The sequence below is a fragment of the Lithobates pipiens genome, unplaced genomic scaffold (assembly GCF_037356315.1).
Source record: "Lithobates pipiens isolate NorthernLeopardFrog02 unplaced genomic scaffold, aLitPip1_a1.2 Scaffold_8, whole genome shotgun sequence".
Lineage (NCBI taxonomy): Eukaryota > Metazoa > Chordata > Amphibia > Anura > Ranidae > Lithobates > Lithobates pipiens.
Window position 1 is genome coordinate 542,685,592 of NW_027507903.1, and position 19,395 is coordinate 542,704,986.

General features: G+C 46.9%; 1 protein-coding gene across 1 annotated transcript in view; it reads right to left on the reverse strand.

Annotated features, from left to right (window-relative positions):
- Positions 1-19,395, reverse strand: part of LOC143960814 (zinc metalloproteinase-disintegrin-like VLAIP-B) — a 109,104-nt gene that overhangs the window by 11,731 nt on the left and 77,978 nt on the right. Inside the window, exons 18-20 of the mRNA XM_077469736.1 lie at positions 18,529-18,604; positions 15,937-16,039; positions 14,765-14,855 (exon numbers count right to left, since the gene is read on the reverse strand). Coding sequence (XP_077325862.1) covers positions 14,765-14,855; positions 15,937-16,039; positions 18,529-18,604 — 270 coding nt within the window. The remainder of the gene's footprint in view (positions 1-14,764; positions 14,856-15,936; positions 16,040-18,528; positions 18,605-19,395) is intronic.

Here is a 19,395-nt window from a genome sequence, read left to right on the forward strand (position 1 = left end):
CACTAGTGAGACTAGGTAATAAATGGCGGGTGCCCTGAAACTATAAAAAAATAACTAACCAACCAGCGTCACCTGTAACCGTTATATGGTGATCACTGGTGAAAGGGTTAACTAGGGGGCAATCAGGGGGCTTTATGCGGTAGTATATGGGGGTCCCTGGCGCTATAAAAAGCTGCGGCAAACCTAAATACCTACCTGCCTAACTAGCGTCACCTGTGACACTAATACAGCGATCAGAAAAACGATCGCTTATTAGGCTGGGTTCACACTGGAGCGATGCAGGAACGCCACAAATCCGCGGCGGGTTCCCGCATCGCATGCCTCCCGGCGGCAGTTCACACTGCCCTATGCGAACTGCTGGGAGTGTCAGTGAAATGTTAATGAGACCCCCAGATCAGTTCGCATATCGCAGTGCGATCTGCAAACTCGGATCGCATGGTGTGAACACCCATGCGATCCGATTCTGCTGCGGACCAAAAAAAGGGTCCCGTGCGAATTTGCGGTGGGTGCGGCGGGTGCGGCGCGAATTCAGCCATACTATCTGTATGGCTGAACTCGAATCGCACAGAGATCGGATGTGATTTGCACTGCAGTGCGGTGCGAATCACATTCGTTCTCATAAACCGCTGCAATGTGAACCCAGCCTTAGTGACACTGGCGACGGGGGGTGATCACGGGGTTAAACCTTTATTGGGGGGGTAGGGGGGCACATTAGAACTAAAGGGGGCTAACCCTAACTGCCCTAACAGTTATTACAGTCACAAATGACACCAATGCAAAAAAAAAAAAAAAAATGCAATTGGTGTCACTGTGACTGGGGGGGGGCAGGGGTAATTGGGGGGGTGATCGGGGGGTAAAGGGGGGGTGTGAGTGTGCCTGGCATGTTCTACTGTACGTGTGGTGTGTTGGTGCAACTCACCGATCCTCTCTCCTCGGTGCCGGAACGAAAAATACAGACACGGAGGAGAGATTACATCACTTCCTCTCCTGTGAGGAGAGGAAGTGATGTCACGGAGCATTTCTATTCGTCGGGAGCGATCGCGAGGGGGTGGCCATGAATGAATGGCCGCCCCCTCATCCCGGATCACTCCCGAACGAATGCCGACCGCCGCAGGCACCGGGGGGGGGGGGGCGATCGGGCCCCCCACCCGTGGGAAGGCAGGGACTTATATATACGCCCATATGCCATTCTGCCGACGTATATCGTCGTGCGGCGGTCGGCAAGTGGTTAAACATTGATCATAATGATAGTGCTGGCTGTCACTTTACTGACTGGCTTCATCAGCTTTTTAGAAAGCTTTGAGGCTACTTGAAACTTTTTGAATCACAAGATTTTATTTGAAGATTTAAAAAAAAAAAAAAAAGTTTGTATTAAAGTTTTTGTAAATGTTGTTTATATATTTTTAAATGTATTTATTTTATTATAATATTCTAATAAAATACATCTATTATTTTTATCCCATTATAAAATATTATTTTTATAGTATTATTAATTTTGTTTACCTTTTATATATTTTTATTTATTTTTGTAATTTTTGTAGTTTTTATTAGAAATATACTTTGCAACAAAGTCCATTCTTAGATTGTTTCTAAAGATGTGATTATGCATGTGGATATCTAATGACAACAGAGCCACATTAACTTTTCGACTCAGTTGGCCTGTGCCTATAGTCAGTAGAAACAGAGATAGAGAAACACGTTTAAATACATTTTTTTATATATCAGTAGAAATGCAGTCTCATATAAGCTTTCAGCCCAACCCAGAGACTTTTATTGTGTATCCTCCCTGTAAACAACACAGCCTTTTCTTCACAAATGGCAGGTTTGTATTGCGCATGCAAGCACCATTCAATCCAATGACAAAGCCATACTCATGGTGGCCTCAAGCAGTCCTCAGGAATAGGAATGAATAAGGGTGTGGAATGCATATGCAGTATGAAGTATACATTTTTGAGTGAACTCCTGTAAAGCTTAGAGCGGGTCTGTCTGCACTAGGGATGAGCCGAACACCCCCCGGTTCGGTTCGCACCAGAACTTTCGAACGGACCCCAAATTCGTACGAACGTTAGAACCCCATTGAAGTCTATGGGACTCGAACGTTCGAAATTAAAAGTGCTAATTTTAACGGCTAATATGCAAGATACTGTCCTAAAAATGGTTTGGGGACCTGGCTCCTGCCCCAGGGGACATGGGTCAATGCCTAAAATGTTTTTAAAAATGGCCGTTTTGGCGGGAGCACTGATTTTAATGACGATTAAAGTGAAAAAATATGGTGCCTGGGGGTGTCTGCAGTATGCCTGTGAAGTGCCACGTGTTTCCCGTGTTTAGAACAGTCCCTGCACAAAATGACATTAAACGGAATTAACACCATTTAAAACTGCTTGCGGTTTTAATGTTATATCTGGTTCCTGCAATATGGTTGAAAATCATTGAGAAAAATGGCATGGGTAGCCCTCCCTGCCCATTACCAGCCTATTTGGGTCTTGTACGCATATTAAGGGGAACCCTGTACCCATATTAAAAAAAGGAAATGCGTGTGGCCCCCAGGCCCTATATACTCAGAACAGCAGTATACAGGCGGTGCAAACAAGACAGGGACTGTGTAGGTTTGTTGTGTTAAGTTGAATCTGTTTGTAATTTTCAACTGGTACATTTTTAAAGTGTAGCTCCAGTCAAAAAAACTATTTTTAAGCTTTTTGGAAAACATAGGGAAGGGTTAATTTGTTTTGTCGTCCATCTTTTTTCATCTCACTTGTTGTTGTCTCCTTCCGTTTGCAAGTAGGAGATGTTTGTAAGTTGGATGTTTGAAAGTAGGGGCCTGCCCTATATGCTCTGCAGAAATGGCGGAACAAGGTGTTGGTTTTGCCACAACATTGAAAGCCCTCAAAGTGACTCTTGGTGGGCGCTGGAGCGCCCTGCTGTGAACGATTATATCAAGAATTGTAATTACATGCCATTGTTGAACAGTGGTAGAAAAACTGACCTTTGGTGGTTGTGGTGCTGGTGCCACAACACTATAAGTCCTCACCGTTACTCTGGGTGGGCACAGGAAGGGGCCCTCCTGTGAAATATTATATCAAGAATTGTAATTACATGTCCCTGTTAAACAGGGGCAGAAAAATTTGGCCTTAGGCACTGGTGCTGGTGCCACCACACTGCAACCTCTCCCATATACTCTAGTTTTATTGCAGGAATTAGCCCTGCTGCAAAGCATTGCATCAAAAATTGTACTTAAACGCCCCTGTTAAACAGGGGCAGAAAAATTGGGCCTTAGGCACTGGTGCCACCACACTGCAACCTCTGCCATATACTCTACTTTTATTGCAGGAATTAGCCCTGCTGCAAAGCATTGCATCAAAAATTGTAATTAAACGCCCCTGTTAAACAGGAGCAGAAAAATTGGGCCTTAGGCACTGGTGCTGGTGCCACCACACTGCAACCTCTTCCATATACTCTAGTTTTATTGCAGGAATTAGCCCTGCTGCAAAGCATTGCATCAAAAATTGTACTTAAATGCCCCTGTTAAACAGGGGCAGAAAAATTGGGCCTTAGGCACTGGTGCTGGTGCCACCACACTGCAACCTCTTCCATATACTCTAGTTTTATTGCAGGAATTAGCCTTGCTGCAAAGCATTGCATCAAAAATTGTACTTAAACGCCCCTGTTAAACAGGGGCAGAAAAATTGGGCCTTAGGCATCACCCAGAACCAGAAATGTTCTTCCAACATATAAGCGGAGGAGGAAGAGGATAGACAATCAACATAACAGGACAGTCACTCAGCATCAGCATAGGCAGTCTTAAATGGATGTGATATTTCAAAACAAATTATTCTGTTACATCAGCTTCAGGTGCTTGGTAGCTGTGGGTGATCCAAGACTGATTAATCTTGATGAAGGTCAGTCGATCAACTGATTCGGTGGACAGGCGCACCCTGTGATCGGTAACAAAGCCACCAGCAGCACTGAAGGTGCGTTCCGAAAGAACGCTGGATGCAGGACAGGCCAGTAGCTCAATTGCATACTGTGCAAGCTCTGGCCAGTGATCCATCCTCAAGACTAGTGATGGCCGAACGGTTCGCCCGGCGGTCGTTTCGCGGCGAATTTCCGACATTCGCGGTCCGCACGTTCGAACGCCTTTTTCCGTCGTTCGCCGCGGCGGACTTACGTGTTTAATGTATACAAGAACTTTAACCTTTGGTGACACGTTTATCATGTGATACAGGACAGCCAATTGAGACATGACAGCACATGGACACTTGTACATTCCCCCTAACCTATAAATACACCCGATCCGGTGGCCATTTTACATTCTTTCTTCTGTTACGATAGGGACAGGTTCCTGTGTGGAGTAGGGAGAGATAAACCACTAGCTATTTGGTACACAAAAGTTCTTTTCAGGACTGGTATAGGTGTTAGGTGTTGATAGGTTTGCTGTGCTGCTGATTCTTGCAGCAGCCTGAGTGTCTTTTGTTAGTTTAGAGAAAGGGAAAGGACGGTGTATGCTACAGGGACAGCCAGATTAGTCTTTCATCATCATCATCATCATCATCATCATTAGCTGTTACTATCAAGGTCCACAAAAGAGCTGTTCCAGTAACCACTAATCGTTCTCTTTTTTTGCCAATTTGTATAGGGACAGGAAGGAAGCAGTGTTGTCAGGCAGTGAGGGTAATTTTAAAGACTTGCTGTTATTATTAGTTCCACAAAGGTTCTTTTCAGGACTGGTATCAGTGGTACAGTAATAGGCTTGTACATGTATAATATTCTTTCTTCCAAATATAGAAAGGATATTATACTTGACTGCTGCCCTTCTGCTGCAGTCTGCTAAACATTCACAACTCACTTGTTCCACAAAAGTTCTTATAAGGACTGGTAACTTGGTATAGGGTGCTACGGTACATAGGCTTGAGTGCGGTACAGTCTGCTGTTCTGTAAGGACCGCTATCGGTCCACAATAGATAGGGTTGACGTGCACCACTGCTGACCGCTGCCCTATACTGCAGCAGTCCTTCAGCGGTATAGGGACTGACGTACAGTCTGCTAATCACTAACACACAACCTGCTTGTTCCACAAAAGTTCTTATAAGGACTGGTAACTTGGTATAGGGTGCTACGGTACATAGGCTTGAGTGCGGTACAGTCTGCTGTTCTGTAAGGACCGCTATAGGTCCACAATAGATAGGGTTGACGTGCACCACTGCTGACCGCTCACCTATACTGCAGCAGTCCTTCAGCGGTATAGGGACTGACGTACAGTCTGCTAATCACTAACACACAACCTGCTTGTTCCACAAAAGTTCTTATAAGGACTGGTAACTTGGTATAGGGTGCTACGGTACATAGGCTTGAGTGCGGTACAGTCTGCTGTTCTGTAAGGACCGCTATCGGTCCACAATAGATAGGGTTGACGTGCACCACTGCTGACCGCTGCCCTATACTGCAGCAGTCCTTCAGCGGTATAGGGACTGACGTACAGTCTGCTAATCACTAACACACAACCTGCTTGTTCCACAAAAGTTCTTATAAGGACTGGTAACTTGGTATAGGGTGCTACGGTACATAGGCTTGAGTGCGGTACAGTCTGCTGTTCTGTAAGGACCGCTATAGGTCCACAATAGATAGGGTTGACGTGCACCACTGCTGACCGCTCACCTATACTGCAGCAGTCCTTCAGCGGTATAGGGACTGACGTACAGTCTGCTAATCACTAACACACAACCTGCTTGTTCCACAAAAGTTCTTATAAGGACTGGTAACTTGGTATAGGGTGCTACGGTACATAGGCTTGAGTGCGGTACAGTCTGCTGTTCTGTAAGGACCGCTATCGGTCCACAATAGATAGGGTTGACGTGCACCACTGCTGACCGCTGCCCTATACTGCAGCAGTCCTTCAGCGGTATAGGGACTGACGTACAGTCTGCTAAACACTAATACACAACCTGCTTGGTCCACAAAAGTTCTTATAAGGACTGGTAACTTGGTATAGGGTGCTACGGTACATAGGCTTGAGTGCGGTACAGTCTGCTGTTCTGTAAGGACCGCTATAGGTCCACAATAGATAGGGTTGACGTGCACCACTGCTGACCGCTCACCTATACTGCAGCAGTCCTTCAGCGGTATAGGGACTAAGAGTTTTGTCACAGGGTCATTTAAAAAATGACATGCAGAGGAAGAGGCAGGCCCTTCCGCAGGGGTGGTAGGGGTAGGGCAGGAGCAACAGGCTTGAGCCAAAGTGGGAAGTTGCAGAAGGTGCGTTCAATTACTTTAAAGGATGCACCAGACTTGGTTGAGTGGCTCGCTCAGCCTTACTCTTCTGCACCCTCCTCATCCTCTCGATCTGCACCCTCTTCTTCACTCTCTGCTATGTGCACCCCCAAAGACACTACCACCAACAACACGACCACCACCACCACCACCACATACCTTCCGCTTGAGTCACTGGAATTATTTTCCGATCCATATCAAGAGGACATTTCTGATGCGCAGCCACTCTTGGTATTGGATCAGGAAGAGGAGGTAGCAACAAGCGCTACTCAGCAGTCTGACGCCAGTACCCAGATCAGCCCAAGGAGGAGGTTGGTCCCCGGTGTTGCTGCCTACTCCGAGATCTCTACTTATAGCGGTGGGGAAGGTGACGTTGATGATGACGTGTCTAGTGATGTCACGTGGGTGCCCACAAGAGAGGAAGAGGAGGGGAGTTCAGAGGGAGATATGGACCAGCAGATAGGGAGGAGAAGCAGCAATGACTTACATTGCACAGCAGGGACAAAGCAGACTGCAAATGTATCAGGAGCGAGTCATCGACCATGTACGGTCACATCTGGCGCTCCCAGGACACCGGCACATGGCTCCGCAGTGTGGGCTTTTTTTAACGTGTCCGCTGCTGACAATAGCGTTGCCATCTGCAATCTTTGCAGTCAACGCGTTAGTCGCGGTAAGCCCAATACTCACCTAGGGACGACCGCCTTAAGAAGGCACATGAGCAGCCATCACCGAGCCCAGTGGGAGCAACGGAACACACAAAGCCACACTGCAGGCTCTCACCGTCCAGCCTCGTCTTCTACTTCTCCTTCTCCTCTCTCCTCACAATTGTCCTCCACTCCACCTTCCATCACGCCAAGCTCACATTTTTCTGCAAAAAGGCAGGCTTCCGTGGGCCTAATGTTTGAGCGTAAAAAAATGATGATGCCGGATAACCCTCTTGCCCAACGGTTGGCGGCTGGCTTGTCAGAACTCATAGCCCGCCAACTACTGCCATATAAACTGGTGGACTCTGAGGCCTTTCGCAAATTTGTGGCCATTGGAACACCACAATGGAAGGTCCCAGGAAGGAAGTATTTCTCAGAGAAGGGCATCCCAGAGCTATATGGCCATGTTCAGCGGCAAGTGAATGTATCTCTGGCACACAGTGTCGGTGCCAAGATACATCTGACCACAGACACGTGGTCTAGCAAACACGGGCAGGGAAGGTATATCAGTTTTACTGCCCACTGGGTGAACCTTCTGACGGCCGTCAAGCATGTAACCCGTGGCACCCGTGTAGATTTGGTTTTACCGCCACGGATTGCATGCAGGCCTGACTCTTCTTCTCCTCCTCCTACTCCATCCTCCTCCCTCTCCTCCTCAGCTGCCTCCTCCTTTTCCGCTGCTAGCGTCTCTTCCACTGCACCGCCCAAGCTCCCCAGAACCTATTCCACATGCCAGGTGAGACGTTGCCATGCCGTGCTGCGTCTGTTGTGCCTGGAAGCAAAGAGCCACACTGGCCCGGCACTCCTTTCAGCTTTGCGTTCACAGGCAGATGAGTGGCTAACACCGCTCAATTTGACAGTTGGTAAAGTGGTGTGTGACAACGGTGCCAATCTGCTTAGCGCATTGAAACAGGGCAAAATCACGCACGTGCCGTGCATGGCACACGTCTTAAACTTGGTCGTGCAGCGATTCCTTGTCAAATACCCTGGGGTCCAGGACATCTTGCGGCAGGCAAGGAAAATCTCGGCCCATTTCAGAAGATCTTACACGGCCATGGCTCGCCTTGCTGACATTCAGCGGCGACACCATCTGCCGGTCAGACGTCTTATTTGCGATTGCCCGACGCGATGGAACTCAACCTTCTATATGCTTGATAGGCTGCTCCAGCAGAAACGTGCAGTTAACGTCTACCTGTATGAACTCTGCGAAAGAAACGGTTCTGGGGAGCTGGGTTTTTTTTCACCGCGCCAGTGGCTGCTCATGCGCGACACATGCAGACTTCTGCGGCCATTTGAGGAGATCACCAAACTGGTCAGTCGCAGCCATGGCGCCATCAGTGACATGGTACCTTATGCCTTCTTTCTGGAGCGTGCATTGCGTCGTGTCATTGATCAGGCTGTGGAGGAGCAGGAGCGGGAAGATGAGGAAGTCGCAATGCTGGATGAATTCCCAGGGGGGGCTACTCTATCTGAGACAAGTCAACAACAGGAGTCTGATGAGGAGTCAGAGGAGGATGGTGCCGGGGCGGATGAGCAGGAGCAAGAAGAGCATGCTTTAAACCTTTCTGGGATCCCTGTTGTGCGTGGATGGGGAGAGGAGAATGAAGAGGACGACATTATCCTGGATGATGAGCAGGAGCCAGGCCACCACACCGCTTCCACTTTAGTGCAAATGGGGGCCTTCATGCTCCAGTGTTTTAATAGGGACCCCCGTATAAAAAGCATGAGGGTCAAGGACCAGTACTGGGTGGCAACGTACTTAGACCCCCGGTACAAACACAAAATGGCGGAAATGTTACCGCCGTCGCAGAGGGCTGTCAGAATGCAGCACTTCCAGGCCTTGCTTCGAGAAATGCTGCATTCTGCTTTTGCGTGCGCTGGCAGAGGAGCAATTCCCACTCCCAGAGAAGGATTTGCGGGTACCAATCCAACAGCGCCTGCAAGAAGAGGCCGGTTTGAAGATGTGTTGGTGACTTCGGATATGAGGTCATTCTTTCAGCCGACCCATCGACAGGTGTCATCCGGATCCAGCATCAGGGAACGCCTAGACCGTCAGGTGTCCGACTACATTGGGTTAACGGCCGATGTGGACGCTCTGAGGAGTGATGAACCCCTAGACTACTGGGTGGGCAGGCTTGACCTCTGGCCAGAGCTTGCCCAATTTGCAATCGAACTGTTGGCTTGCCCCTCATCCAGTGTCCTGTCCGAAAGGACGTTCAGCGCAGCAGGGGGGATTGTGACCGATAAGCGTACTCGCCTAGCTCACCACAGTGTTAACTACCTCACATTTCTAAAAATGAATGAGGCATGGATCTCGGAGGAATTCAACACATGTGACCAGTAGACCATGTATATGTCTATAAACTATTTTTTTAATCAAGCACACAGACCTTCTTAATTCATTTGGCTCACTTCCTTGACCCAAAAAAGCACACCGTACTATATGCCCCTACCCTCCTCTTTGAAGAGGTTGAGCGGTGTCATATTTCTACTGGGGCTGCTTATGATATCCCTGTGCTGTGCTGACTTCCTCCTGGGGGTTCTTATTATGAAGGGATCACACTATCCCTGTGCTGTGCTGACTTCCTCCTGGGGGTTCTTATTATGAGGGGATCACACCATCCCTGTGCTGTGCTGACTTCCTCCTGGGGCTGCTTACGGTGCTGCTGTCAGTGCTGTATGTCACGGTGCTGCTGTCAGCGCTGTATGTCACGGTGCTGCTGTCAGCGCTGTATGTCACGGTGCTGCTGTCAGCGCTGTATGTCACGGTGCTGCTGTCAGCGCTGTATGTCACGGTGCTGCTGTCAGCGCTGTATGTCACGGTGCTGCTGTCAGCGCTGTATGTCACGGTGCTGCTGTCAGCGCTGTATGTCACGGTGCTGCTGTCAGCGCTGTATGTCACGGTGCTGCTGTCAGCGCTGTATGTCACGGTGCTGCTGTCAGCGCTGTATGTCACGGTGCTGCTGTCAGCGCTGTATGTCACGGTGCTGCTGTCAGCGCTGTATGTCACGGTGCTGCTGTCAGTGCTCTGTATTACGGTGCTGCTGTCAGATGCCTCTATCACGGTGCATGTGTCATTCCGGTATGTCACGCTGCTGGTGATCATCTCCTGCACCCTCTTCTTTGCCTACCCTGGTCCCTGACCTTCCCTCTCCTCCATTGCCTTCATTAGCTCCATAGTCCTGAATTGTTAGAACAATTTCCCAAATAAAATAAAAATGCTTGTAGTTATCGATCCCAAATTCACCTCATACATGTATTATGTCATTGTCCAGATGGTGGGACTACGTTTTACCCCCTAATAATTACCACGTGGCCGCAAATTCGACATGAAGGTTTGCAAAGTTCGCCTCCCATTGAAGTCAATGGGGCCCGCGGCGAACGTTCTGTTTCGCGAACGTTTGGGTCCGTTCGCATTTCGCGTTCGCGAAACGTCCCGTCGGAAGTTCGTCCATCACTACTCAAGACCCAGTAAGCCAGAGGATTTTCGGTGGGAAAGGTGTCCAAGTCTGACCTTGCCCCTAGGTATTCCTGCACCATGTAAATCAGACGCTGGCGATGGGTGCTGGAACTGATCATACCTTGGGGCTGCGGACTAAAAAATTGACTGAAAGCATCAGTCAGACGGCCACCTTCTCCACCGCTCCTTCTGACCGATGCCTCAGCAACACGTTGTCCAGGACCAGGAGTTTGTAACCTCCCAGTCTCTGGGAACGTGTTGCACAGACCTTTCTGCAAGGCCTCCCGGAGATGTCTCATCCTCTGCTCCCTCTGCGATGGCAAGATAAGGTCAGCAACCTTACCCTTGTACCGTGGATCAAGGAGAGTGGCCAGCCATTAATGGTCCCTCTCCTTGATCCGAAGAATACGAGGATCCTTCCGCAGGCTTTGCCGGATCAGGGAGGCCATGCAGCGTAGGTTAGCTGAGGCATTCGGTCCGGAGTCCTCTGGGTCACTAAGGACAACATGATCCGCAGCTACCTCCTCCCAGCCACGTACAAGTCCACGTGTTTCTTGGGACTGTAAATCATCCCTACAAGACTGCTGCTGCTGAGTGCCAGCCTCCACCTCCATGCTGACACAATCATCCTCCTCCTCCTCTTCCTCCTCCTCATCCTCTTCCTGTGTGATGGGTGGCACAGCAGGAACACTGTCTGGATAAAGGGGGCCTTGAGAGGCAAGGAAGTCCTCCTCTTCCTGCCTCTGTTCTGCCTCAAGTGCCCTGTCCATTATTCCACGCAGCGTATGCTCCAAGAGGTGGACAAGAGGTACAGTGTCACTGATGCATGCACTGTCACTGCTCACCATCCTTGTGGCCTCCTCAAACGGTGACAGGACAGTGCATGCATCCCTGATCATGCCCCACTGGCGTGGTGAGAAAAAACCGAGCTCCCCTGACCCTGTCCTGGTGCCGTAGTCGCACAGGTACTCATTGATGGCCCTCTGCTGCGTGTGCAGCCGCTGCAGCATGGCCAACGTTGAGTTCCATCTGGTGGGCATGTCACATATAAGGCGGTTCTTGGGCAGGTTCAACTCCTTTTGGAGCTCAGCCAGCCGAGCACAGGCATTAAATGATCGGCGGAAATGCACACAGACTTTCCTGGCCTGCTTCAGGACATCCTGTAAGCCGGGGTACCTGCCCAAGAACCGCTGCACCACCAGGTTAAGGACGTGAGCTACACAGGGCACATGGGTCAGTTGTCCCTGTCGGAGGGCGGAGAGGAGGTTGGTGCCATTGTCACAAACCACCATTCCTGGCTTAAGCTGGCGTGGCGTCAACCACCTCTCGGCCTGCCCCTGCAGAGCTGACAAAACATCCGCTCCAGTGTGGCTCCTGTCCCCCAAACAAACCAGCGCATGCACGGCATGGCATCGTTTTGCCTGCGTACTTGCGTAGCCCCTGGAACGCCTACGAAGCACCGCTGGTTCTGAGGACAGAGCACTGGAAGAGGCCATGGAGGAAGAAGAAGAGGAGGGGGTGGAGGAGAGAGGTGTGTCACAACCAATAGTAGCATTTTTTTGAGGCGTGGTGGCGGAACAACCTCCAACACTACTGCACCTTGTCCTGCATCCTTCCCAGCTGCCAGAAGAGTGACCCAATGGGCCGTGAAAGACAGGTAACGTCCCTGTCCATGCCTGCTGGACCATGAGTCAGCGGTAATATGCACCTTACCGCTGACCGCCCTGTCCAGCGAGGCAAGGACATTGCCTTCCACATGCCGGTAGAGAGCCGGAATCGTCTTCCGTGAGAAAAAGTGGCGTTTGGGGACCTGCCACTGAGGAACCGCACATTGTACAAACTCACGGAAGGGGGCCGAGTCTACCAACTGAAAAGGCAGCAGTTGAAGTGCTAGCAATTTAGCCAAGCTAGCATTCAACCGCTGGGCATGTGGATGGCTGGGAGTGAACTTCTTTCGCTGGTCTAGCAGCTGGGGCAAGGACATTTGCCTGCTATAATCGGATGTGGGTGTACCGCTAGCAGAGTTCCCGGAAGCACTTGGCTGTGACACACCTAATTCTACACCTTCATTCCTCTCAGAGCAGGTTTCAGAGAGGACTGAAGGTCTAGTGGGGTTGGAGATGCCAGCTGATGAGGAGCAAGGAGAGGTCCGCTTTGTTCTTTGGTGTGGGTCTTTGAGGTACGCTTGCCAACGAGCTGCATGGCAGGTCAAAATATGTCTGGTCAAGCATGTGGTGCCCAAGCGGCTGATGTTTTGGCTACGCGAGATACGCTTGAGACATATGTTGCAAATAGCAGCGGTGCGATCTGATGCACTCGTCTCAAAAAAGGCCCACACCAAAGAACTTTTAGAATAACGCGCAGAGGCAGCGCCCTGCACAGGCGGAGCTCTGCGGTGTGATTCAGTCGGTGTGCTGCCCCTAAGCTGGCCCTTGGAGGGCATCCTGCCTCGTTGGACATATGCCTCCTCCTCCTCCTCCTCCTCCTCTCTCCTTCCAGGCACCCACGTGGAGTCAGTGCCCTCATCATCCCCTCCCTCTTCATCACTGTAGCAAACCTGGCAGTATGCTGCAGCTTGTGGAACATGACTGCCAGATTGCTGTCCTTCTTGAGCATTCCCTCTCTCTGCGCTCACGCTACTGCCTTCCTCTAGCTGAGTGTCATCATCAGAGCCCACAAAACACTGGGCATCCTCCTGGAGCATGTACCCAACACTGTGCTCAAAGAGTTCAGGAGACTCCTCAGGAGGACGTGGTGGGTCTAGGGAAGGAGTCACTGATGATGACATTGAGAGGAGGGAAGACGATGCGTTGGCAGCTGCTTTGCTAGTACCCTGAGACTGGGTGAGAGAGGATGAGGAGGATGAAGAGGGCTTGGTCATCCACTCTACCAAGTCGTTGGCATGTTGCGGCTCAACATGTCCAGCTGCCGAAAAGAAGGACAAGCGTGTCCCATGGCCACGTGCTGATGACAATGCACCGCGTCCACGACCAGCACTGTTGTCTCTAGACACAGAGCATGCTTGCCCTCTTTTATCGGCTCGCGCCTGTCTGCCTCTCCTTGCTGGCCTTCCAGACATGGTAATGGCCTGAAGTGAGTTGGGTAAAAAAGCAGTTGGGTAGTGTATATTGTGCTAGAGGCACACAACACCCACTAACTCCTGCAGATGCCTTTATTATAGAACACCAGAGATAAAGGGGTATATACAGATGTATGCTGTGCTGTGCTGGAGGCACACACAACTTCCAATAACTCCTGCAGATGGCAAGTGGGCTCAAATAGAGAACAGCTATGTAGGTGGATATAGCGGTATGTACTGGGTACAGAGCACGCAGACAGCACGCACAAGCTCCTAACACTACTGACTGCAAGCTCTATTATAAAATCGTCCGAAAACGATCGGTGTGTACTGTGTTGAAGGTACACAGAACACCCACTGCTTCAGACGCCAACACACTACGGCCTTATATAGTGTGGGGCGTGCACTACACAGCCTGAGCTATGATTGGCCACAGGCATCCTGCCTGTGGCCAATCATGGCTCTCCTCGCTGCTGGCGCTGCGATTGGCCAAGCATGCGGGGTCACGGTGCATGCTTGGCCAATCATGAGCCAGCAATGCACTGCGCCATCGCAGTGCATTGTGGGCCGTGAGCGCCACACGAATTTGGCACGAACGGACCAAAATGTTCGGACTTCGCCGAACGGACGAACAGCCGATGTTCGAGTCGAACGTATGTTCGACTCGAACACGAAGCTCATCCCTAGTCTGCACATTGAAGATTGCTGGAATGGAGGTGATGGTAAGTATAAGACCAGGTGGGCAGCTCTCGGGGAGAACTAAGCTTATGTGATAACTGTGTTTCTATTGAGGATAGTTCAAAAATGTGTTTCTCTTTGCCTCTACTGCTGATTTTTGCATGCCTACCAAAGCCAAAAAGGTTTTTGCACATGTTCCTGTAATGTGAAAAAGTTTTTTTTTTTTTTAATCTACTGCTTTCAATAGAAACATTCCGGGGGATCCTACCAGAAAAGTGTACCCAAGTGCTTCCTTTGCCCAGGTGACAAAGCTAACTAATTCACGTTACTGTGTTATCATCCTGTTCTTTGCACTCCTGAGTTGGACAACAAGCAGCTCTACCTTTGCAAGGTGTGCAGTTACATTCTATGTTAGGTACCTCAGTCCCCTTCACAATAACAAGAAATTAATAAAAGTATTTATTTATTTTTTTTGCAGTGCAGTTTAAAAAAAAAATAAAAATGTGAAGGCTTGGAATGAACAGCTCAGAGATTTGAGTATGAAGGGGTTAGTAGAAATAAGTCTTGATAAAGTGTTACCTGTAGTGGGGATTGATTAGAGCAAGCCTTTTTCTGTGGCTTCTGATCGATGTATGCTGGATTTGTAGCACCTGATATTCTGGATGGAGATCTGTCAGAGACAAAGCTACTGTCAAAAACTTATCCAACAGTTCTCATTATGTACAGTATGGAAAATCACTCTGGTTATAGCACCATCCCACTGGGACTGCAAAAAGTCTGCTGGCTATGGATGTGGTCACATCTGACAGAATTAAAACCAAACTTTGGGGTACAAAGACGTTCATTTAAATTTACACCTTAATAGCCAGCAAAGATATAAATTCCCTTTATGTGTGAACCAAATGCCTTTGCAAGCCCATTTAATACATTCTATTCCTCTGATTCCTTTTACCAAATTGTAACGTAACTAATGTCTGCCCTCATGTTGTAAAGCGCTGCGCAAACTGTTGGCGCTATATAAAACCTGTATAATAATAATAATAATAATAATAAAATGTAGCCCTGGCATAATCCTTGCACTAGCAGAGCTTGGTACAGGAGTTGTTTCATGCTGGATTATTAAACAGATTGGAAAGAAATACACAAAGGACACCACAGGGTTTATGTATACATTTTTTTTCCATGTGCATGGCTTAAGCATTCGCATAGGAATGACCCCTGTATTTTTTGTAATATGATTATCTCCTATGATTACCAGCTCCATCTAGTGCCATAATGCAATCATTTTTCCTAAATACCTCAATTAAAAAATATCCTTATGGCCGCTAGATGGAGCAGATGATCATAGAAGATAATTATTTTTCAAACGAAGGCGGCAATCATTTGTTGTTCCTATGGGAATCCTTAAGACATCCACTCTGTGACTCTTTTTATATATAGGCCCCCAAGATTTAAGTAATACATAAAGCTCTTTTGATTAGACAATATCTCTTTAGCCCAGAATTCATCTTTAACCACATAAAAATGTAATGTGGCATATGTGCCATTATAGGTATTATTTACTTTCCCCCAATATTTTTGGGGATCGGGGGTGGCAGATTAAAGGATGTTAAAAAATAAATGAAAAAAGGATGCATATTGCTCCAGGAAACCTATCCAGCTCAGTTTTCCCACCTATACAGACCAAATTTGTGGTTTAGCATCCACTAGAACTATTTCTCATTCTAAGTTTTCATTACAGCTGTTCGTACTTTTGTCCACATTGCTTAAATTTCTTGCGGAACACCAATAATAACACCAGTCCAACTATCAGAGCCACGGCGATCAAGATCACAACAACGATGAGCACGATATCTGAAAAGACAAAGAAAGAATAAATTAGGAGGAATGTTATTCTGTATTACACTGCAGTTACTGTAAAATGTAATGGTGTACCCAAAAATGGGCTTCATTCATTTGCCCATGTTTATACCCCACTACCCACACATCTGGAAGTGATAGCAGGACCCTGTTTTGTTGATGTTGAGGGCTGCATACTGATCTTTCAGCAATAATAGTACTCATAATGCACCATTCTTCTAAATAGTCATGCTACCATACCAAATGTTACCTGCAAGTGGCAGCATAGGTGAAATATAATGCCACAACATCCAGTCCTGGTAAAAAAAAAAAATGCTCACACACAGACATCTTAAACTTTGCAAGACCTTGGTGAAGTGCACACTCACCCCACCTCCTCTGAGATCTCAGCACATCCCCCACCCTCCCTCTGCAAAGGCGGGCATTAAATTTTTTTCTTACTTTTATAAAAAACGAATTAAAAAAGTAGGGAAAAAATGCATGTGGTCATTACTCTGAGTCACTGACCTGACATAAATTAGCAGATGGAGAAGTCAGAACATTCCAGATTTGTTATAGGTTGGTGGCTGAGAAAATATTGAAGCCCCTGGATCAAAGGATTTGCTATAAGATCAAAAGTTTGTGGACACCTGAATGTCAAACTTATATCAGCTTGGTCAACATTGCCTTTCAAAACCACAGGAACCAATATAGAGTTTTAGCAGCCTCCATTCTGGAAAGGCTTCCTGCAATACTTTGTCTGTCTTTGGGAATTTGTGCCTATTCAGCCAAAAGAGCAGTTCATTGGCTCAAGTACTGCTGTTGGATAAGAATACCTGGATAGGAATTGGCTTGTCATTTCATACCAAAGGTGTTCTATATGGTTGATGTCAGTGCCATGTGCAAGTAGCTCAAGTTCCTCCACCCCAAATTCATAAAACCATGGGGTTGATTTTCTAAAGGCAAATAAGCTGGTCACTTTACAAGGGTATTAGACTTTGCAATTTATATGGTGAAATTTAATTTGCAAAGAATACTCAACACGTGTAAAAAAAAAAAAAAGAAAGAAAAGAAAAGAAAAAATAGCATTTTTGCTTGCACATTATTGGATGATGGCAGTCAGCTGAGGTTTATCTCATTCACTAAGGTCTGGGGAAAATTATTTTGCAAGGTGAATAGTCTACTTGCCTTTAGTAAATCAACCCCATGTCTTTATGGAGCTGGCTTTGTACACAGGGGCAAAGCAAAGCTGTAACAGAAAATGACTTTCCTCAAACTGGTACAATTGTCTAAAACGTCTTTGCAAGTTGTAGCATTATCAGTGCCCTTCACTGGAAATACTGAACTAATTCAGATGGATGTCCATATACAATTGACCATATAGGTATAGTAGGTGTGATGGTCAGATGTCTATTTGTCTATAGAGCAGCCTTTCTCAACCTTTTCAACACAGAGGAACCCTTGAAATAGTTCTCCGGTCTCGGGAAACCCCTGCTAAAAATTAGAAGTCTACAACTCATGATACATTAGTATGATGGTCAGTGGGAAGAATGGTCCTTACACTTTTGGTCATTGGGAATAATTACCTCCTTCCAGATAGCTAAAAAGATCAATGGTGTCGGTGGGAACTTATCCGAGAGGCAGAAATGGCCCAATGTTGAAGGAACCCCTAGCAACCTCTGGAGGAACCCTCGTTGAGAATCACTGCTATAGAGTGTATATACTGAGGCTACCATTGCTAGAGTTTTTCTTCTAACGAATACTACTTAAGTTTTTTTTTCTCTCTGTATGGGTTTTCTTTTAATGTATAACTAAAGGCAATAGAGTGGAGGGAGATTAGAACACCTGTCAGGTTCCATTGCTGCCCTCTCTATTTGTCCTTTTTACTTTTATCACCATGATTGAATGTGAATGAAAATTCCAAGTTGAACAGGAATAAAGAGGAAGTCTTCCAATGGTGACCCTGGTGATAACCAGGGATTCAACCACTTGGGAGGGGTTTCCTCTCACTTCCTGTTTTGGTTATGTAACAGGAAGTAAAGGGAAATCTCCCCAATGGGACACAGATGTAAAAAAATATCTGATGGGTTAAAACTCTTTCTTGCGCTATCTAAAATGATAAAAAAAATAAAAAAAAGTTGTGTTTAGTTCTATTTTAGGCCAAGTGGTGCTGTCAGCATTCTCGCCTTTCTCTGCTCTATTCTCAGTAGCACACATCAGGTGAAACTGTCGGTCAATAAGTAATTAAAGGCTGAATTCACCAAGCTATAATGAGTGTTATGCGCTGCAACAATTGACATTTTTATATAAATTTTTTTTAGCTCTCAGTGCTGAAATTAACAGTTATACCATAACAAATAGTAAAATTCATTGAATTGTACAACAGTGCAAGTGATATTTCTGGGTTAATATTATCCCTGTTTTAATATTGGGGACTTTGAGAAAGCGGACAGGTGATTAGCCCACCAGTTCAGATGTAATGGTCAATGATACAATATACGTACTGGTATCAGAGGTGGAGTCACAGAAAGGGGGTGCCCAACCTTCCTGGCACCGACACTGCAGCTCATGGTCACAAACCTGAATGAAATCAAGTAAGACAGATTGCATTACTATTTCACAAACAAGCATCTTAAGATATATTCCATAAACAAGCAATGGTATACTATATCCTATAGAAACCAAGCAGAAATCAGAATGTGCTTAAGAAAACCAATTATAATCTTTGATTGGTTTGTGCAGGTTTCTTATAATACGTTATAAAAAGAAAGTGAAGTATAAAAACACAGAAGAATATGTTCGCATACAGCGCCTTAAAAAAGTATTCCTACCCCTTGCAATTTTCCACATTTTGTCAAGTTACCACCAAAAACGTAAATGTATTTTATTGAGATTTTATGTAACAGACCAACACAAAGTGGCACATAACTGAAAGAAAAATTAAATGGTTTTCAAATTTTTTTTCAATTTTTTTATTTTTTAACAAATAAAGATCTGAAAAGTGTGGCATGCATTTGTATTCAGCCCCCTTTACTCTGATACCCCTAACTAAAATCTAGTGGAATCAATTGCCTTCACCTTGAAGTCACCTAATTAGTACATAGAATTCACCTGTGTGTAATTTAATCTCAGTATAGATAGAGCTTTTTGTGATGCCCTCAGAGATTTGTTAGAGGACCTTAGTGAACAAACAGCATCATGAAGGCCAAGGAACACACCAAACAGGTCAGGGATAAAGTTGTGGAGAAATTTAAAGCAGGGTTAGGGTATAAAAAAGATTATCCCAAGCTTTGAACATCTCACTGAGCACTGTTCAATCCCTCATCTGAAAATGGAAGAGTTGGGCACAGCTGCAAACCTACCAAGACACA